Here is a 19,571-nt window from a genome sequence, read left to right on the forward strand (position 1 = left end):
CAACACTTTCATTTTTTAAAATTCTTTTATTGTGTTTACATAGGTTCTAGTGTTGCCTGGAATGCATCCCCCTCCCCCGTATTCCCCTCAACATCCTCTTTGCCCCCCTTCCAATAGCGCCCTCCCCCCTTCCCTTCAGCTTTATCCCATCCCATTATCCCCTTTCCTTCTGTCCTCTTTTCCTCTGGTCCCTTTGATCCCTCCTCTGTCTCAGTTCCGTTCCTCAGTTCACATTGTTCATTGGACTCCTCAAATGACTGAGGTCATATGATATTTTTCTTTTTCTGCCTAGCTTATTCCACTCAAAATAATAGTTTTCAGGTCCATCCATTTTATCGCAAAAGGTAAGGTTTCCTTCCTTTTCATGGCCGCATAGTATTCTATTGTATATATGTACCACTGCTTTTTAATTAACACATCCATTGACAGACACTTGGGCTGTTTCCAGATCTTCGCTATTGTGAACAATGCTGCCATAAACCTGGGGGTACATTTCTCCTTTCAAAACAGTGCTATGCTCAGCGGATAAAGTGTCAACCTGGAAACGCTGAGGTTGCCGGTTCAAAACCCTGGGCTTGCCTGGTCAAGGCACATATGGGAGTTGATTATTTCTGCTCCTCCCCCCTTCTCTCTCTCTCTCTCTCTCTCTCTCTCTCTCTCTCTTTCTCCTCTCTATAATGAATAAATAAAATCTTTGAAAAAAAAGAAAAAAAACTGGTACTACGGTGTTTCCTAAAAGTGGGATAACTGGGTCAAAAGGCAGTTCGATTTTTTATTTTTTGAGGAATCTTCATATTGTTTTCCACAGTGGCTGCACCAGTCTGCATTCCCACCAACAGTGCACCAGCATTCCCTTTTCTCCACCACCTCGCCAGCACTTACTCTGTGGTGTTTTGTTGATGAGCGCCATTCTGACTGTTGTGAGGTGTTATCTCATCGTGGTTTTAATTTGTATTTCTCTAATGATAAGTGATGTTGAGCATTTTTTATATGCCTATTGGCCATCAGGACGTCCTCTTTGGAGAAGTGTCTATTCATTTCTTGGGCCCATTTTTTATTGGATTGTTTATATTCCTGGTACTCAGTTTTATAAGTTTTTTATAAGTTTTAGTTATTAAGCCCTTATCAGACGTATTGTCAAATATTTTCTCCCATTGTGTCGTTTGTCTTTTTATTCGGTTCATATTGTCTTTAGCTGTGCAAAAGCTTTCACTTTAATATAGCCCTATTAGTTTATACTGTCTTTTATTTCACCTGTCCGTGAAGATAAATCAGCAAATATATTGCTGCAAGAGAGGTCGGAGAGCTTACTGCCTGTTTTCTTCTGAGATGCTTATGGTTCCACTGCTTACATTTAAGTCTTTTATCCTTTTTGAGTTTATTTTTGTGAATGATGTAAGTTGGTGGTCTAGTTTCATTTTTTTGCAGGTAGCTGTACAATTTTCCCAACACTATTTGTTGAAGAGGCTGTCTTTACTCCATTGTATGCTCTTACCTCCTTTGTCAAATATCAGTTGTCCATGAAGGTATGGGTTTATTTCTGGGTTCTCCGTTCTGTACCATTGATCTATATGCCTGGTCTTATGCCAGTACCAAGCTGTTTTGAATACAATGGCCTTGAAGTATAACTTGATACCAGGAAGTGTGACGCTTCCCACTTTATTGTTCCTTTTCAATATTACTGAGGCAATTCATGTTCTTTTTTGGTTCCATATAAATTTTGGGGATATGTGTTCTATATCTTTGAAGTATGTCATTGATATTTTCATTGGTATTGCATTGAATTTATACATTGCTTTGGTTAATATAGACATTTTAATAATGTTTATTCTTCCTAACCATGAGCACGATATATGGTTCCACTTGTATATATCTTCCTTGATTTCTTTTATCAATGTTTTATAATTTTCCGAGTACAAGTCTTTAATCTCCTTGGTTAAATTTACTCCTAGGTACTTTATGTTATGGTTGCATTAGTGAAAGGGATTCTTTCCTTAATTTCTCTTTCTGACATTTCATTGTTGGTGTATAAAAATGCCTCTGACTTCTGAGTATTAATTTTGTATCCTGCCACCTTGCTGAATTCATTTATCAGGTCCAGTAGTCTTTTGACTGAGACTTTAGGGTTTTCTATATACAATATCATATCATCTGCAAATAATGATAGTTTCACTTCTTCTTTTCCAACTTGAATGCCTTTTATTTCTTCTTGTTGTCTGATTGCTTTGGCTAGGACTTCCAGGACTATGTTGAATAAGTGTGGTAAAAGGGGACACCCCTGCCTTGTTCCTGATCTTAAGGGATTGCTTTTAATTTTTGCCCTTTGAGTATGATGTTGGCTGTAGGTTTGTCATTGATGGGCTTTATCATGTTGAGGTATGTTCCCTGTATGCCCACATTGCTGAGAGTTTTGTTCATGGGTGGGTGCTGGATTTTATCAAATGCTTTTTGTGCATCAATTGAAATTATCATGTGGTTTTTCTCCTTTTTTATTTCTTTCTTTCTTTCTTTTTATTTTTTATTTTTTTTACATAGATCGAGAGAGAGTCAGAGAGAGGGATAGATAGGGACAGACAGACAGGAAGGGAGAGAGATGAGAAGCATCAATCATCAGTTTTTTGTTGTGACAACTTAGTTGTTCATTGATTGCTTTCTCATATATGCCTTGACCGTGGGCCTTCAGCAGACCGAGTAAACCCTTGCTCAAGCCAGCAACCTTGGGTCCAAGCTGGTGAGCTTTGCTCAAACGAGATGAGCCCGCGCTCAAGCTGGAGACCTTGGAGTCTTTAACATGGATTCTCTGCATCCCAGTCAGATGCACTATTTACTGCGCCACTGCCTGATCCAGCTTCTCCTTCCTTTTGTTTATGTGAGAAATCACATTGATTGATTTGTGAATATTGTACCAGCCTTGCCTTCCTAGAATAAATCCCACTCGATCATGTTGTATCATTTTTTTTTCATATATTGCTGGATCCGGTTGGCTAATATTTTGTTGAGGATTTTAGCATCTAGATTCATCAAGGATATTGGCCTATACGTTTCTCTCCTTGTGTTGTCTTTACCTGGTTTTGGAATCAGAATTATGCTCATCTCATAAAAGGAGCTTGGAAGTATTCCTTCCTCTTGAATTTTTTGAAATATCTTGAGAAGAATAGGAATTAGTTCTTCTTTGAATATTTGGTAGAATTCATTTGTGAAGCCATTGGGCCCCTGGCTTTTGTTTATTGAGAGTTTTTTTAATAACTGTTTTGATATCATTTGTAGTAATAGGTCTGTTTAGGTTTTCTGATTCTTCCTGATTAATATTTAAAATACTTTATGTTTCAAGGAATTTTTCCATTTCCTCTAGGTTGTCTAATTTTTTGGCATACAGTTCTTCATACTATTTTCTTACAATTCTTTGTATTTCTCTTGGGTCAGTTGTTATTTCCCCACTCTCATTTCTATTTTTATTTATTTGAGTCCTCTCTCTTTTTTTCTTGGTTAGTCTGGTTAAAGGTTCGTTGATCTTGTTTACCTTTTCAAAGAACCAGCTCCGTGTTTTCTTGATCCTCTGTATTGCTTCTTTAACCTCTATGTCATTTATTTCCACTCTGATCTTAATTATTTCCTTCCTTCTACTAGCTCTGGGCTTTACTTGCTATTTTTGTTCTAGTTCTTTTAGATGCAGGTTTAAGTTGTATGACCTTTTTCTAGCTTCTTTAAAAGTATGCCAGTAACACTATAAACTTCCTCTCAGTACTGCCTTTTCTGTGTCCCATAAATTTTGAGTTGTTCTATGCTCATTATCATTCGTTTCTGGAATCTTTTTATTTCTTCTTTGATTTTATTGTTAACCCATTTGTTATTTAATAACATGCTATTTATTTTGCAAATGTTTGAGTATTTTTCAGTTTTTCTGTTGTGGTTGATTTCTAACTTCATGCCATTTTGATCAGAGAAAATGCTTGATATGATTTCAATCTTCTTAAACTTGTTGAGACCACTTTTGTGCCCTGACATGTGGTCTATCCTAGGGAATGTTTTCATGAGCACTTGAAAAGAATGCATATTCTGCTGCTTTAGGGTGAAAGGATCTGAAGAAATCTACTAAATTGAGTTGGTCTAGTGTGTCCTTTACGTCTGCTGTTTCTTTGTTAATTTTCTTTCTTGAAGATCTATCTAGTGATGTTAGAGGGGTATTGAAATTCCCTACTATTATAGTATTGCTGTTGATTTCGCTCTTTTTATCCATCAAAGTCTTATTTATATATTTAGGTGCTCCTATGTTAGGTGCATAGACATTTATAATGGTTATAACTTCCTGTTGGATTGCTCCCTTTATCATTATGTAGTAACCTTCTTTATCTCTTACAATAGCCTTTGTTTTAAAAGTCCATTTTGTCTGATATAAGTTTTGCTACCCCAACTTTTTTTTTATTTCTATTTGCATGAAATATTTTTTTCCATCCTTTTACCTTCAGTCTATGTGCATCTTTTGTTTTAAGGTGTGTCTCTTGTAGACAGCATATGTATGGGTCCTGTTTTCTTATCCACACAGCTACCCTATCTCTTTTGATTGGATCATTTAATTCATTGACATTTAAGGTTATTATTGATATATAGTTGTTTACTGCCATTTTATTCTTTAAAGCTGTATTCCTTTTTTGCTATATTCTTTTCCCTCTTTGATTTGTTTACAACAGGTAACTTAACGTTTCTTGTAGCATTGTATGGATATAATAAATTCCTTGAGTTGCTTTTTTTTGTCTGGGAAGCTTTTTATATCTCCTTCAATTTTAAATGATAACCTTGCTGGATAAAGTAGTCTTGGTTGTAGGCTCTTGTTCTGCATTACTTTGAATATTTCTTGCCTTTCCCTTCTGCCCTCAAGTGTTTCTGTTGAGAAGTCTGATGACATCCTTATGGGGGCTCCTTTGTAGGTGATAGCATTTTTTTCTCTAGCAGCTTTTAATATTTTCTCTTTATCACTTAGTTTTGGTATTTTAATTATGATGTGACTTGGTGTAGATTTCTTTGGGTTTCTCTTTAATGAAATTCTCTGTGCTTCTTGAACTTGTGTGATTTTTTTCTGCATCAATTTAGAGACATTTTCAGCTATGATTTGATTGAACAAAGTCTCTATCCCTTGTTTTCTCTTTTTCTTCAGGAACCCTTATGATATGGATGTTATTTCTCCTCATGTTGTCTCAGAGCTCTCTTAGAGTTTCCTCAGACTTTTTAAGTCTCTTTACCTTTTGGTGCTCTGCTTCTGTACCTTTGTTTATCTTGTCCTCTAACTTGCTGGTTCAATCCTCAGCTTCATCCATCCTGCTTTTAATTCTTTCCATTGTGGTCTTCATTTCTGATACTATATTTGTCATTTCTGACTGATTCTTTTTATTATTTCAATGTCTTTTTTATACTTGCTATCTCTTTATTTAGTTGTTTGCTATAATCATCTATTGTTGTTCTAAGATCTTTGAGCATCCTAACAATCAGTATATTAAACTCTGAATCTGGTAATTTGGTTATATCTGAGTCATTCAAGACCTTTTCTGAGCATTTCCCTTGATTCAATTGGGTTGCATTTCTCTGCCTTCCCATTTTGTCTGTGTACAAGAAGGGTGTGGCCATTGTAGTACAATGGGTGTGGCCTCTGTGTTCCCTAGGTATGGTCTGTCTGCAGGCTCATGACTCCCTCTATGGATGCCTTGGGTGTTTAGGCATTTGGGTATGGGTGTTTCCAGCACCAGCCAGCTTTAGCTATCACTTTGGTTTCCACCTCTGCTCGACAGGAGGGGCTATGTTCACATACTCTGGTCTACAAGCCTCGGCTTACACCCTACCACGACCGGTGGGGCTCTGTGCCATACACAGGGCCACAAGCCACAGCATTGAAGGCAGTGGTGAGCACCTTTGCTCAGCTGTGGTCTCCACCTATTCCCAGGCTTTTGCCCTGCCCCATGGGCGAAGTTGCACTCAGCCAGCCAGGACTGCTTGCCTGTGCTCAGCCATGGGTCTCTGCAGATCCCAGGCTTTCATTTTTCCTCTGCAGGTGGAATTGGAGGCAGGCCCGTAGCTGACTGCACTGGTTTTGTGTGCCCCTTCCACCCTGCCAGGTGAGACTGAGCTCATGCCCAGCCTTAGTCTTGGCCTGTTCAGGTTCAGCCCCACTGATGGGACTGTGCTTCCATGTCCCATCCCCATCTGCCCTCTGGCTACCCCGTAGCAGTGTGGTTGGGGGCACTGCACCTCAGACCCTAACACTCAATACTGTATTTCTTAAGCAACTCTGCTCTGAGTGCTGCAGAAGAGCCTGTTTGGCCTGTGTCTTGCATCCCTTTGCTGATATTGCTGGTTCCAGGGGAAATATTCACTTCAGATTTGGCGAGTGGCTCAACCCAGGGGTTAGGTGGCTGGCCCTCAAAGTGTTTCTGCCTGTGCCACCTTGATTACTCTCTCTTCCTGCTATTCCAGTTCTCTCATCTCTCCTCAGCCCCCGGAGCCCCGGGTGAGTAGTTTAAAAGAGGTTTTCTGCATAGTCCCCTTAAGAAGAATTCTGGGTCTGAGAAATCTGTCTCTTTCTCACAAACAGTATCCTTGTTTTGCAACTACATACTGTCCATGTGCTTCTTCTAGGCTCTGTGGCTGTAGGCTGGGGCTTTGTTCCTGGGGCCCAGGGCCTTCCCCTCTCTGCTAAACTCACTTCCCGTCACGTGAGTCCCTCTGGGCTGCCATTCGCTCCCGGAAGCTGGGCAGCCCTCTCTACATTTCTGCTTTTCCTACCAGTCTCTGTGTGGCTTCTTCGGTATTCTTAGGTTAAAGAGTCCTATTAGTTTAATCCAAGATTGGTTTTTCCAGATGATGGTTCTTAAAATTAAGTTCCAACCAGCAGTCTTATAGAAAGATGGAATATTTTAAAGATGTCACTCAAGTCTTTTAGTTTACATTGTTTCTAGTGAGAAATCTACTGTAACTTTTATTTTTATGTCTCTGTACATAGTGTCTTTTCTCTTTAGCTGCTTTTAACATTTTCTCTTTGTCACTGCTTTTGACCAATTTATTATAATGCATTTTTACTATAATTTTCTCCATTTTTTGTGCTTGTGGTTTATTAGATTCTTGGGTCTGTGTATTTACAGTTTTTATTAAATTTGGTGGAAAATTGGCCATTACTCCTTTAAGTGTTTTTTCTGTCCTTTCTCTCATTCATTCTATTCTTTGATGATTTCAAAATCAGGTAGCCACACAACCTTCTCCCTGCCTAGGTTAGGGCATCCTGGTTCGTGATCATTTCTGTAGCTCTCTAACCCTTTGATTAATTTGACCCTCATGCTATATTCCCACAAAAAGTCACTCAAGCCAAATTATAAACCAGTTGTAGCTTCAAGTTTCACCTCATCCTAGAGGATTTTGTAGATTTGCTTGTCTTCAGAAAACATTAATGGATTGTGTGAATTTTTAACCAAATTATATTTTATCCTGTTAAAACTACTTTGGGACCATACCAACTACTCTCACATTAAATTCAGAGTGATCAAAGCCTGATGTAGATACTTTTGGTTTACTCTTTGCAATGATACACTCTTTTTGCAATAGACCCACTCTTGTCCCACACTCAGACCACAGAGTTTTATTGGTGTGTGTACCTAGGCTCCCAACATAAATGTGTGATCTGGGCTTAGAAAAGCAGAGAATTCCTTTTTTTTTTTTAACAATGCCTCAGGGAGGTGTACTGAACCATGTCCATGTCAAATGCAATCTCAATACACTTGTTGGTTTTCTGGGTTAAAGAAAAAGTCCACCTTTCCTGATGAAGTTATTAAGCATATATTTTTATACTGCAGGCCAGCCTTGGGCCCAGGGTACATTTAGGACACAAGACATTGGTGTTATGCCCTAACCCAGTTCTACTTATTCAAACCCTATTACTCTAGCTTCTGATTGGATCCTCTCCTTCTGACTCATGGGATGTTGAAAGGAGAAGGGTAAGAAATTTCTGCACTGTCCCGTGGAACTATGGCCCATTGGCATCTGCTGGGGTACTACATAACCCCTTAGCTATCTAGCTAGTTGAACAGACTGGTGCCCCAATGACATCAACACAAATTATCCCCATCATCTGTTGATACCTAGTGATGACTTTCTCCAGGACCCGGAGGTGCTTTTGTACAAGAAGGCTCACACCTGGAGGCTGAGGTTCTACGAATCTGAAAATGGCTCTACTTCCCACTGATGCCAAAAGGAATTTTATAAGATCTGTTTTAGATCATTTATGAATTCACTTTTTATTTCTTTTTTTCCCTGATCCAATTAACAATTAATCTTCAGACTTTTTTCCCTTCCCTTTATTCCAAGGTTTGCAGTGATCCTTCCCCCTTTCCTCATTACTCCTTCCTGAAGTGAACCTCTACTCAATCCACTTTGAAGTTTTCTCTGTTCACAGATAAAGTCAAATTGTAGATCTGTGATAGCACACTGGATCAGGTGTCAACTTGGAATGCTGAGGTCACCAGTTCAAAGCCTGGGCTAGCCTTACACTGTCAAGAAACATACGAGCCTGGCCAGACAGTGGCGCAGTAAATACAGCATCAAACTGGGACACAGAAGACCCAGGTTTGAAATCCCGAGGTCACCAGCTTGAGCGCGGGCTCATCTGGTTTCAGCAAGGCTCACCAGCTTGAGCCCAAGGTCGTTGGCTTGAACAAGGGGTCACTCTGTATGCTATAGTCCCGTGGTCAAAGCACATGTAGATATAAGAAAGCAATCAATAAACAACTAAGGTGCCTCAACGATGAATTGATGCTTCTCATCTGTCTTTCCTCCTGTCTGTCTCTATCGGTCCCTTTCTCTGTATCTTTCTCTGTCAGAGAAAATAAATTAAACAAAAAGAAACATACAACAGGCAACTCTGAGTTGATGCTTCCTACTTCTCCTCCATCTTTCTCTCTCTCTCTCTCCTCTCTCTAAAATCAATAAATAAAATCATTTTTAATTGGCTAATGGGCACATAACACAATCAACAGTTCAAATGTACAAATGTTTACCTGAAACCTATGTACTCTTATTGGTCAATGTCACCACATTAAATTTAAATTCTAAATTAAAAACAAAGAAAAAAATTGTATAAACTTTTGTCCATAAAATGTGTCTTTTATGTGAGTATGAACAAATGTTTCTGAAATTGGAATAATGAGCAATCTCTTTCTAAATGAACATAAGTTCTAAGTCCAGCATCAACAAAGAATATTTTTGAATTAATTATTTCTTATGCAACAAGATACTAAAGCTAAATTTTGACTGGACACAACACATGTGAAGTTACAAAGTTTATCCAAATCACTGTATGCCCATCTCCAAAACAAAGAAAATGACAAACACAAGCATCCCTCAACAATATAAAGGGTATAAACCTAGACAGAGTGTAAAGCGGAAGAGTGGCTTGTGAGAACAGCTTTGGGGAAATCGCTGTGGAGATATGCCTGTCCCTCACCCCAAACGTTACGCGTGTGTGCATGAGAGGGGATGGATATGGAAAGGTATTTCAGAGTGCTATTCTGAGAAACTAGTAAACACTCCATATTGCTGGGCCCAAGAGACTAAAAATCTTAGCAAGAAGGATGGGCTGACTGACAGGTGGAGGCAGATGAGGATGGCTGGTTGACATCAGCCTACGTCAACAGTGTTTCTAAATTAATAGCATTTGTCAGGGTAGAGGTGCATGGATGTCTCCCTCTGGACTGACACAGAAGAGCCATAAGAATGTATTTTTGGAAAAAACCCAGTAATAGGGCCACTTGGAATTCCCATTACAAAATTTTGAAGCTGACCACTGACTTTCTAAGGATTAAAAAAGGAGTCAACCATAATCATAATAGACATTTTCTTCCTATGTCAAGGGTACTAGATTAAGAGGGCAACCAAAAGTTTCCAAAAAAAGAGAAATAAAAAGCTTTCAACATCTACCAGCCCAGAGACAGTTAGCCATTTGTTAAGATACCAGGTCAAGTAAGACCTTTCTGTCCCCTGACTGCTTCTCCCACCTTCTCTAATTGAGCCCTTACCTGAAATCTAAAGGAATCGAGCCCTGACCTGTGCTGGCGCAGTGGATAAGGCATGGAACTGGAATGCTGAGGTTTCCGGTTCAAATTCTTGGGCTTGCCAGTCAAGGCTCATACAAGAAGCCACGGGTTGATGTTTTTCACTTCTACCCACACCCCTCTCTTTTCTCCAAAATAAAATGTAAGGGAATCTTTGCTCTGAATTATCTCATAAGAAGAAAATTCCTGAAGTTTTCTGGGTTTTTATTTAGGTGCTGATAAACACTTTCTCACACAATAATAATTTTGAAGGATGACAAGAGATAAGATTAAAAGTCTTATTTTGAATAAGTGTTGGTTCCTTAACAGCCAAATCGCTTAAATATAATCTTCATAGGACCAGATTCAAAAGCTTCCGAAACAAAACGGTTAGACATAAAATTAGGAAACACCACTCACTTGGAAGAAGTATGAAATTAAACTGACAAGTATAAGCATAATATTGAGAGCTCTGACAAATGACCCATCTGGGACTCATATTTATTCCACCATCACTATCTAAACCACAACTATCAGGAATCTTCGGAGAAATAGACATTTTGTCTCCAGTTGATGGAAATGCTTCATAGATTTGTGAGTTCACCGTGTTCCTTTCTCATTAGCCCATGTGACTAAGAGTAAGGCTTTCTGATGGCAATTGGATGGGAATTACAAACTCAGGTGCTGAAACGGTATGACAGCACTTGATTATGAGATTATGAGGTTTATGTGGAAGTTGTGGTAAGTGTGAATTAGACATATAAGTTCTCTTCAAAAATAAAAATACACAATTCAAAACACTGTCATATAAAAGACCAACATTGAAAAGTATTAGAACTAAATTTAATCCCAGATTCTTCCCAAAAAATCTGAATTTTAGTTGTGAATGCTACAGAAGCCAAAATTAAATAATTAATTAATTAATTAATAAAAGGAAACACTTCTATTCTGATAACCAAATACACATCACAGCTAAGGAAGATTAATGATAGAGGAACATCCTGTAGCTTCATTTTCCTACAAAGGTTTATTTACCCAAAAGTGATGTTCAAGAAGTAAGGAAAATAAAGCCCCTTCTCTCCCATCCTTACAAAATTTCCACTTTCCTTTCTCTTTCCCCATCACGCATAGTTCTCTGTCCTCCCTTATTACCTGTACTCTTCCTTCTGTATATTCTTGCCTCAAACTCTCTTCCTGCCTCTGCCTCTCCTTTGTGAAGAGCAGTGGGAGGACCCCAACGAGCAACTGACTGGCTAATATTACCGATTTCATTCAGCCATTATACACATCCCTCCCTTGCCACTCACAGACTTAATTTTGAGAGGTTTCCCAGTGGCAGGGCAGGTTTTCACTGATGTTTCAGCTTAATGGACTTAGAAGGCTCAAGAGTATATATGCTCCTAGTGAAGTAGGCTCAGGTCCAGATTTCTAGAGTTGCACTTTCTCAGAACATCTCTAATCTTAAGGTTGTCAAGACAGCAACCTTAATTCTCTAAGAGTTCAGATTTTATGAATTTAGCTCTTTGCTTTTTAAATGAGAGGAGGGGAGACAAAGCCAGACTCCCACATGCGCCACCACCGGGATCCACCCAGCAAGTCCCCTACAGGGTGATGCTCTTTTTAGCACCTGGGATGAGACTCAATGGAGCCATCCTCAGTACTAGGGGTGGCAGTGGCCAACTTGCTAGAACCAATGGAGCCATGGCTGCGAGAGGGGGAGTGAGAGAGAAGGGGGAAGTGTTGGCGAAGCAGTAGGTCACTTTCACTGTGTGCCCTGACCAGAAAATGAACCTGGGACAACCACATTCCAGGCCGATGCTGTACCACTGAGCCAACTGGCCAGGGCCTGGATTAGCTCTTATGACCACATTCATAAGGAAAAGCATGAAACCTAGAATAAAAAATTGGTGCATGCACACTGATTCTGTCAATAGTCAATACTTTTATTTCTGAAAAACACATTGTATAGGAAGCAAAATTTCCTAGTGTGTATGGGCAGATGTTGGTAGAATTCAAGTAAGGATCATCATAGGTTGTTCAAAATGGTCGTGGGCTTTAAATAGAAACCATAATCTAATGCAGCCCTCTCCGATTTCTTGTTTGTTTCCCTATAAGAATATTATTCCTTTCCTGACCATGAAACAAAATAAGCTATTAGGATATATACATTGGAACTTACACATATAATTTACCAATTGAAGTCATTCTTTGCTACACCATAACTTTTTCATGGCATTTTTCACCTCTGCATTTCTCAGTGTATAGATTAGAGGGTTGAGCAAGGGTGTCCCGATGGTATAAAACACAGCCACCATCTTGTCCAATGGAAATGTGGTTGGTGGACGTGTATATATGAATATACACGGGCCAAAAAATAAGACAATTACAATAAAGTGGGAGGTACACGTGGAAAGGGCTTTTTGCCTTCCTTCTGCACTGTGGTTTCTCAGTGAATACAGGATAACTACATAGGAGGCAAGCAGGATTATAAAACTCACTATGCAAATGAAACCACTATTAAAAACAATGAGCAAATTTATCACATAAGTGTCCATGCAGGCAAGTTTCAACAAGGGCTGCAAGTCACAAAAATAGTGGTCAATCACATTGGGGCCACAGAAGGGCAATTGCAAAGCTAGGAAAATCTGTGCTGAAGAGTGGATACAAGAGCCCACCCAGGCCAGTACCACCAACACACCACAGACTCTCTGGCTCATGATGATGGTGTATCGCAAGGGCTTACAAATGGCAACATAGCGATCAAAGGCCATGAGGATGAGCACAAAGGTCTCCATGCACCCAAAGAAATGGGCTGCAAACACCTGAGTCATGCACTCATTGTAGGAAATGGTCTTCTCCTGAGAAAGGGCATCCACAATCAATCTGGGGGCTGTGGTTGTAGAGAAGCAGGCATCAGCAAAGGACAGATAGAAAAGGAAGAAGTACATGGGACTCTCCAGGGTCCTGCTTGTTTTAATCGTCGCTACAATGAGAAAGTTCCCCGACAGTGTCGCAAGGTAAAGAATCAAGAAGATTCCAAATATTGCTTTCTGCTTTCCTGCATCCTGTGTCAACCCAAACAGAATGAATTCAATCACACTGTTATTCATCGCCATACTAGTGGCCATAGGTAAGATGCAGTTGGCAAAGGTTTAATCTGCAGAGAGAAAAAGAGAAGAGCCATTCTGAGATCAGCAACTGAACTCTACATTCCTTGTTTCTGCTCCATCCTGTTACCTCCAACTGCCTTTCATCCACTGTGAATCTCTGTACACATGCAAATACGCAAGCCCCTCCCAGATCCATCTGTTGTTCAGAAACTCACTGCATTAGACCAAAAGCTTTTACATTCAAAGAATAAAAAAAAAATAAACGTCCTTGCCTGACCAGGCCGTGGTGCAATGGATAAAGCATCGGATTGAAACGTAAGGACCCAAGTTCAAATCCCCTAGGTCTCCTGCATGAGAGTGGGCTCATCTAGCTTGAGCACAGTGTTCCAGGCCTGAATGTGGGATCACAGACATGACCTGAAAGTTGCTCGCTTGAGCCCAAGGTCACTGGCTTGAGCCTAAGGTTGCCGGCTTGAACAAGGGGTCCCTCACTCTGCTGTAGCCCCACAGGCCAATGCACATATGAGAAAGCAATCAATGAACAACAAAAGAGCCACAACAAGAATATTGCTTCTCATCTCTGTCCCTTCCTGTCTGTCTTTCACTATCTGTTCCTCTCTCTCTCTTGCTGTCTCTGTAAAAAATATAAATAAAAAAACAAACAAATAAATAAATAAATGTCCTTTTAAAAGTTTGATTTGTACCAAGACTGATAACTGCAGAACTTGTACTTTCCTTGGGCAAGTGACTTAACCTCTTTGAACTTCAGCCTCCTGTGAAAAATGAAGAACAAATACTGGCCCCACCATATTCTGATTGTTTCTAAGAATTATAAAAAGATTTATACTCACACATAAACACACACATACACACGTATATTTCATGGATGATGCATCTTATCTGTGAGCTTCTAAATCTGAACAGCATTAGGCCAATATAATTAAGCACTGATATTGTTAGAGAATCCCTCTGAAAAAAATATTTCAGTTTGGTTCACTCCGTTTTGTGTCCATCATCCCTAACACTTTCAGGACACTAGATAAAATGTGCTTTATTTTTAACAGTTATATTTTGCTGATACCTCTTGTGTACATGTCTACTCCATTGACAATCTTCATATAACAAATGTCTGGGTGATATTTTGAGGTTGGCAAATACAGGGAAACGATTGTTTACTCTATCTAGAACTGATTCCCTTAGATTACTGAATCTATCTGCCCATAAATTTGAACTGACATAAAATTTCTAATATGCCTATAGTCTAAGTAGCAATAGTATTTTTACTCATCTATGTTCCTCTTTACCCTAAATTCCCACTAAAAACATTATTTGAAAAAAATTTTATGATTTTTCAAGTCCTTATTCTTTGCATATATAGTTTATGTGATTGAACTCATCATATAATATCATTTTGTGTTTTGATGTTCGCTTAGAACTATTTTAACATTTCTTACCATACTCTTATATTTTCCATAGTTTTAAATTTAATAGTGTGATAATGTGTCAATTTTGTCCATTGATATATTTTTATTGCTTCTAGTTGTCACTCATAAATAACAATTTTACAAAAACTTTAGAATACCTTCCCAAGTATAATACTGCTGACCCAAATGCCAGAGATGATTACTGCTATTGACAAAAATTAAATCTTTTAAATATATTGTGCCTTTTTATTAGCTATATTTTACTATACAAATAATCCATAATCATGACCAAATATTCAAAGTAAGAGAATGTAAGAAGAAAATACTAAACTCTCTCTCCAAATTATTTGAATCTATAATCCCACTCTCCATTTGGTTTCTTGTCTGTCTTTCCAGAAAATTTCTTTAAGTATATTTCCATATGTGTTTATGTATAGATTCTTTTTTATATACAGGTATGGCCAACACAATATTATTTTGTAGAAAAACTGATGCACAAGCAAAAAAAGCACAGGTTATCTCATATCTTATGACATTATTTTATTATCTGACTTGCTTAATAGATTAAAAATTGCATTTTAAATATATTCATATATTTTATTGCCATGTTTAATATTTTAATACAGTTTTCTAAAAATATTTTTCCTTGAAAAATCTTTTTCTCTTTTGTCGGCTCACTTTTTACAATCTGGATATTTACCTAGTATAGATATTAATCTAGCAAAAGCACTTATTTCTTGATTAAGAGTACAGTTACTGAAACTGGATGGCCTGAATTCAAATCCCAGCTCCCCTATTTCCTGGCCATGCAGTCTTGGGAAAACCACTTTTTAAATAATCCTGGCTACTCTGCCGATGAAATGAGGAAAAATTATGGCTCAGAATAAAAACTATAGAAGCCTCAGCCTCTGCTACTTCCACTATTAGGATTTTGTTATTATTTTTCATTTCCCATAAATTTTTACTTCCTATATATGTCAAACTGTCAATTTCCTCTTTTTTAGTCTATAATTTTCAAATTTTTTTAAAATTATAGTATGTGTTCACTTTCATAATTACATAATTATGATTAATTGCAAATACTGAATCAAAGTTATCTATCGGATGAGTTATGAGGAAGGGGGAAAAGATTCATCTGTTCTTAACAATTTAATATAAGCTTTAAGATAATGTAAGTAAAAGCACTAATGATGTAAGTCACTATGGTATTAGAAGAGTATAAATTCTTAAAGGACAGATTGGACAGTGAAAACTACAGCACTATGTGAACACATGGACTATAACATGAACTGAAGAGAGGCAGGACCTAAGCCAGGTTCTCTGAGACACAAATATTCAAAAGCAGAGCGGAGAGGTGGGTCACACAGTGGTCAGTGCATCGAGCCTGTAGCCACACAGCCTGATTCACGCCCCACACAACCACCTGTTACGGTGGGAGAGCTATCATGTCCCCTCATACCTCTGTGCCTCATTTTCTTCCCCTGTAAACACACATAATAAAATCACCTACCCTTTCGGGTTGCTATGGAGGTCAGACAATTCCATATGTGCAAAGCCTATAGAGGATGCAGGTAGGCAGGTAGGTGGCCTCTGCAGTTGGAGAGCTAACATTCATTAGGATTATTAATCTTGGCGCTCCAAGAGGTACCTCCCACTTTTCAAAAATATTAATCCAAATTGTTCATCTACCCATAACACAGCTGTGCTGATCTTCTAAATCTTAGGTTTCTTGTCTGAGTGACTGAACTGTCGCGCATGCTCCTCCTCTCGCGGTGATCAGAAACTATGATTGACAATTCTGAATACCTTTAATAAATATTTAAAAATAAATAAAGTGCATAACTTCTTTAATATAGCAAGCCCTGATGAGAGGCAAGTAGAAATAAAATAGTCCCTTGGTTGTGACGATGTTTGGGGTCCAGAAATATGAAAATCAGAAAAGTGAGCATTAGGAATAAAAAACATGAAATCAAAGTTTTAATGACAGTAAGGCAAATGTATAAGCAACTAGAGGAAAGATCAATATGAAACCTCCAGAGTAGCCAGATTCTAACGTCACAGGAGGGAGGTTTGGAAAAGTCAGTTTTCCTCCTAGCCAAAGTCCATGAAAGCCAGGTTATGAGGTGTAAATATATTTTAATAGGTGAAATATAAAACTTGGAAGCATACAAAACAGGAGAATAGATTTTACTAAGATTTATCCAGCACCTAAGAAAAAACTACACTCACATTTGTTTAACAGAAGTTAGTCATCTTTTCTTTCTAGATTTAGTTCAACTAGACTTTGAGCTGACCTATCATGAAGTGTCCACCTCCCTCAAGATGTTCGAGTTCCCGTGAAGACATCTGTCTTTCTCTCCCTTGCACTTGGAAACTCAGTGGAAGGCATACAAATGACCCCCAACAAAATAAAGACTGGCCTGCAGGCACCCCAACTATGATTGGAGGTGGCTTCTGAATTGGCACTTCCTTTCTTAAAGGATTAGAGTGCTCACTTTCAGTAAGCTTCTGTGGGACACAGAAAAATTAAGCATCTCCTCCCAGCTTTAATAGGATCCTCTGTTGTCATGGTTGTCACTGTTCAGGCTTTACATATATTTTAGAGCAGTCATACGTTCCCAGCACAATTGAGAGAAAGCTATGGAGATTATCCATATAGTCCCTGCCTCTACACATGAATAACCGTCACACACCATTAACACCTCCCCCCAGAGGGGCACATCTGCTCTAAATGATAGAGCCACAATGAATGACACATCAGAATCACCCCAAACCCATAATTTACCTTTGGGCTCACTCACAGTAGTGTACGTTCTACGGGTCTGGATAAACGTGTGATGATATAGGTCCGTCGTTTTAAACACCTACAAGGTATTTTCACTGCCCTAAATATAGTGTCATTGTTATAGTCACAAAACATAAAATATAATTCCTTTCACACAATGTCCAATATTCAATACTTTCTACATAATATGTCTCGCACAATTTACTTTCAGATATCTGTGTCGGTTTTTAACGTGAGAATTATTAGCTCATACATACCAGTCAGGCTGTTATTTCATAAATGTCAGTTATTATACATGGCCAGTCCTAGAATTCATTAATGGAATCCTCATATGGATATTTTATGTTCCCAGAGTGAAAGGACACAATTTCATATATGCCATCTCCCTCTCCCTCCCCTTACCTCCTTATCATTCCTTGAAAAATTGTAAAAGTATAGAGACCAACGAGAGGACACCGCCTGCGTCTAGATCGGCCCAAACAGGAGCATAACGGTAGGGTGCACGAATTTGGTAGAAAAAACCGTGCGCGCGGCTGCGCTTTCCCACCCGGAGTCGTTACAGATGTGGGAAAAAATGCTTCCTGAAAGCAGTTTGTTTTTGAAGGGTATGGTGCTGGGAAGCCTTTTCTGTGCCTTGATCACTATGCTAGGACACATTAGGATTGGTTATGTAAATAAAATGTACCATGAACATCACCTGCAAGCTCCTAATAAAGAAGGCATCTTGAAATTTTCAGATGAACGCCTGGAGCTCAGTAAGAAGTTTCGGGTTTACTGTATCATCCTCGTAAAACCCAAAGATGTGCGTCTTTCGGCTGCAGTGAAGGAGACTTGGGCCAAACACTGTGACAAAGCAGAGTTCTTCAGTTCTGAAACTGTTCAAGTGTTTGAGTCGATTAACATGGGAACAAATGACATGTGGTTAATGATGAGAAAGGCTTACAAACACGCCTTTGATAAATATCAAGACCAGTACAGCTGGTTCTTCCTTGTACGCCCCACAACGTTTGCTATTATTGAAAACCTGAAGTATTTTTTGTTTAAAAAGGACCCATCACAACCTTTCTACCTAGGCCGCACTGTAAAATCTGGAGACCTTGAATATGTGAATGTGGAAGGAGGAATTGTCTTAAGTATAGAATCAGTGAAAAGACTTAACAGCCTTCTCAGTGTTTCTGAAAAGTGTCCTGAACAGAGAGGGATGATTTGGAAGATATCTGAAGATAAGCAGCTAGCAGTCTGCCTGAAATATGGTGGAGTGTTTGCAGAAAATGTAGAAGATTCTGAAGGAAAAGATGTATTTAATACCAAATCTGTTGGGCTTTTAATTCAAGAGGCATTGACTAATCAAACCAACCTGGTAGTAGAAGGATGTTGTTCAGATATGGCTGTTACTTTTAATGGACTGACTCCTAATCAGATGCATGTGATGATGTATGGGGTGTACCGACTTAGGGCATTTGGGCATCTTTTCAGTGATGCATTGGCTTTCTTACCTCCAAAGGATTCTGACAATGACTGAGAAGTGAAACGAGAATATATATGTGATTACCATATAGTACATGTACTGTCATTATTTGCAATAACAACTATGTATCCAACTCAGCAGCATGTTTCTTTTTTTATTTTTCAGTTTGGTGACACTGGTTTAATCACACATTAAAATGTAGGATTACATTTTTAAATAGGGTGGGTTTTTCCCTTAAAACATACATGAAAATTTCCAATATGTTAGAAGGAAATATTTTAAGAATAATTTTACAAATAAAGCATATATTCATAAATATACTTATGCTATTAATTCTAAATAATGAACATTTAAAATCTGTGGCATGTTTTCTTTCTGATTGATTAAAATATTTAAATGTTTTTTTCACTTTCAAAGATATGCAAATGTTTTGCTAGTTGTGAATTTGTGAATAAAGTAAATCTTTTAGCTGTGCTTCCATTACTTCTCATGTCAGTTTCTGTTCTAAGGCTCCACAAGTGACAGTGAGTTTGCTTCCTCAAAATACACAACCAAGCAACAAAGGAAATGGACCCAAGTAATGAAAAACTGGAAACTGAAATCCATCCTTGAGAGAATGAGTGACAATTACTTACAGAGTTTAAGTTTCCCTGGGAGCTAACCTAGGGGAGTTCTTAGCGTACACAATTGTATTGTAACTCTCTGTACTTCTCTGTGCAG

General features: G+C 38.5%; 2 protein-coding genes across 2 annotated transcripts; one reads left to right on the plus strand and one right to left on the minus strand.

Annotated features, from left to right (window-relative positions):
- Window positions 1-12,265: 12,265 nt before the first annotated feature.
- On the minus strand, window positions 12,266-13,215 carry LOC136387946 (olfactory receptor 4C11-like). Its single transcript, XM_066360049.1, has one exon. The coding sequence runs from the start codon at window positions 13,190-13,192 to the stop codon at window positions 12,266-12,268; it is 927 nt and encodes a 308-aa protein (XP_066216146.1). The 5' UTR covers window positions 13,193-13,215.
- A 4,742-nt stretch (window positions 13,216-17,957) lies between these two features.
- Window positions 17,958-18,905, plus strand: LOC136388682 (C1GALT1-specific chaperone 1-like). The gene has a single exon (XM_066360501.1). It carries the CDS (start codon window positions 17,958-17,960, stop codon window positions 18,903-18,905), a length of 948 nt encoding a protein of 315 aa, XP_066216598.1.
- Window positions 18,906-19,571: the final 666 nt, after the last annotated feature.

The sequence above is a fragment of the Saccopteryx leptura genome, chromosome 1, assembly GCF_036850995.1.
Source record: "Saccopteryx leptura isolate mSacLep1 chromosome 1, mSacLep1_pri_phased_curated, whole genome shotgun sequence".
Taxonomy (NCBI): Eukaryota; Metazoa; Chordata; class Mammalia; order Chiroptera; family Emballonuridae; genus Saccopteryx; species Saccopteryx leptura.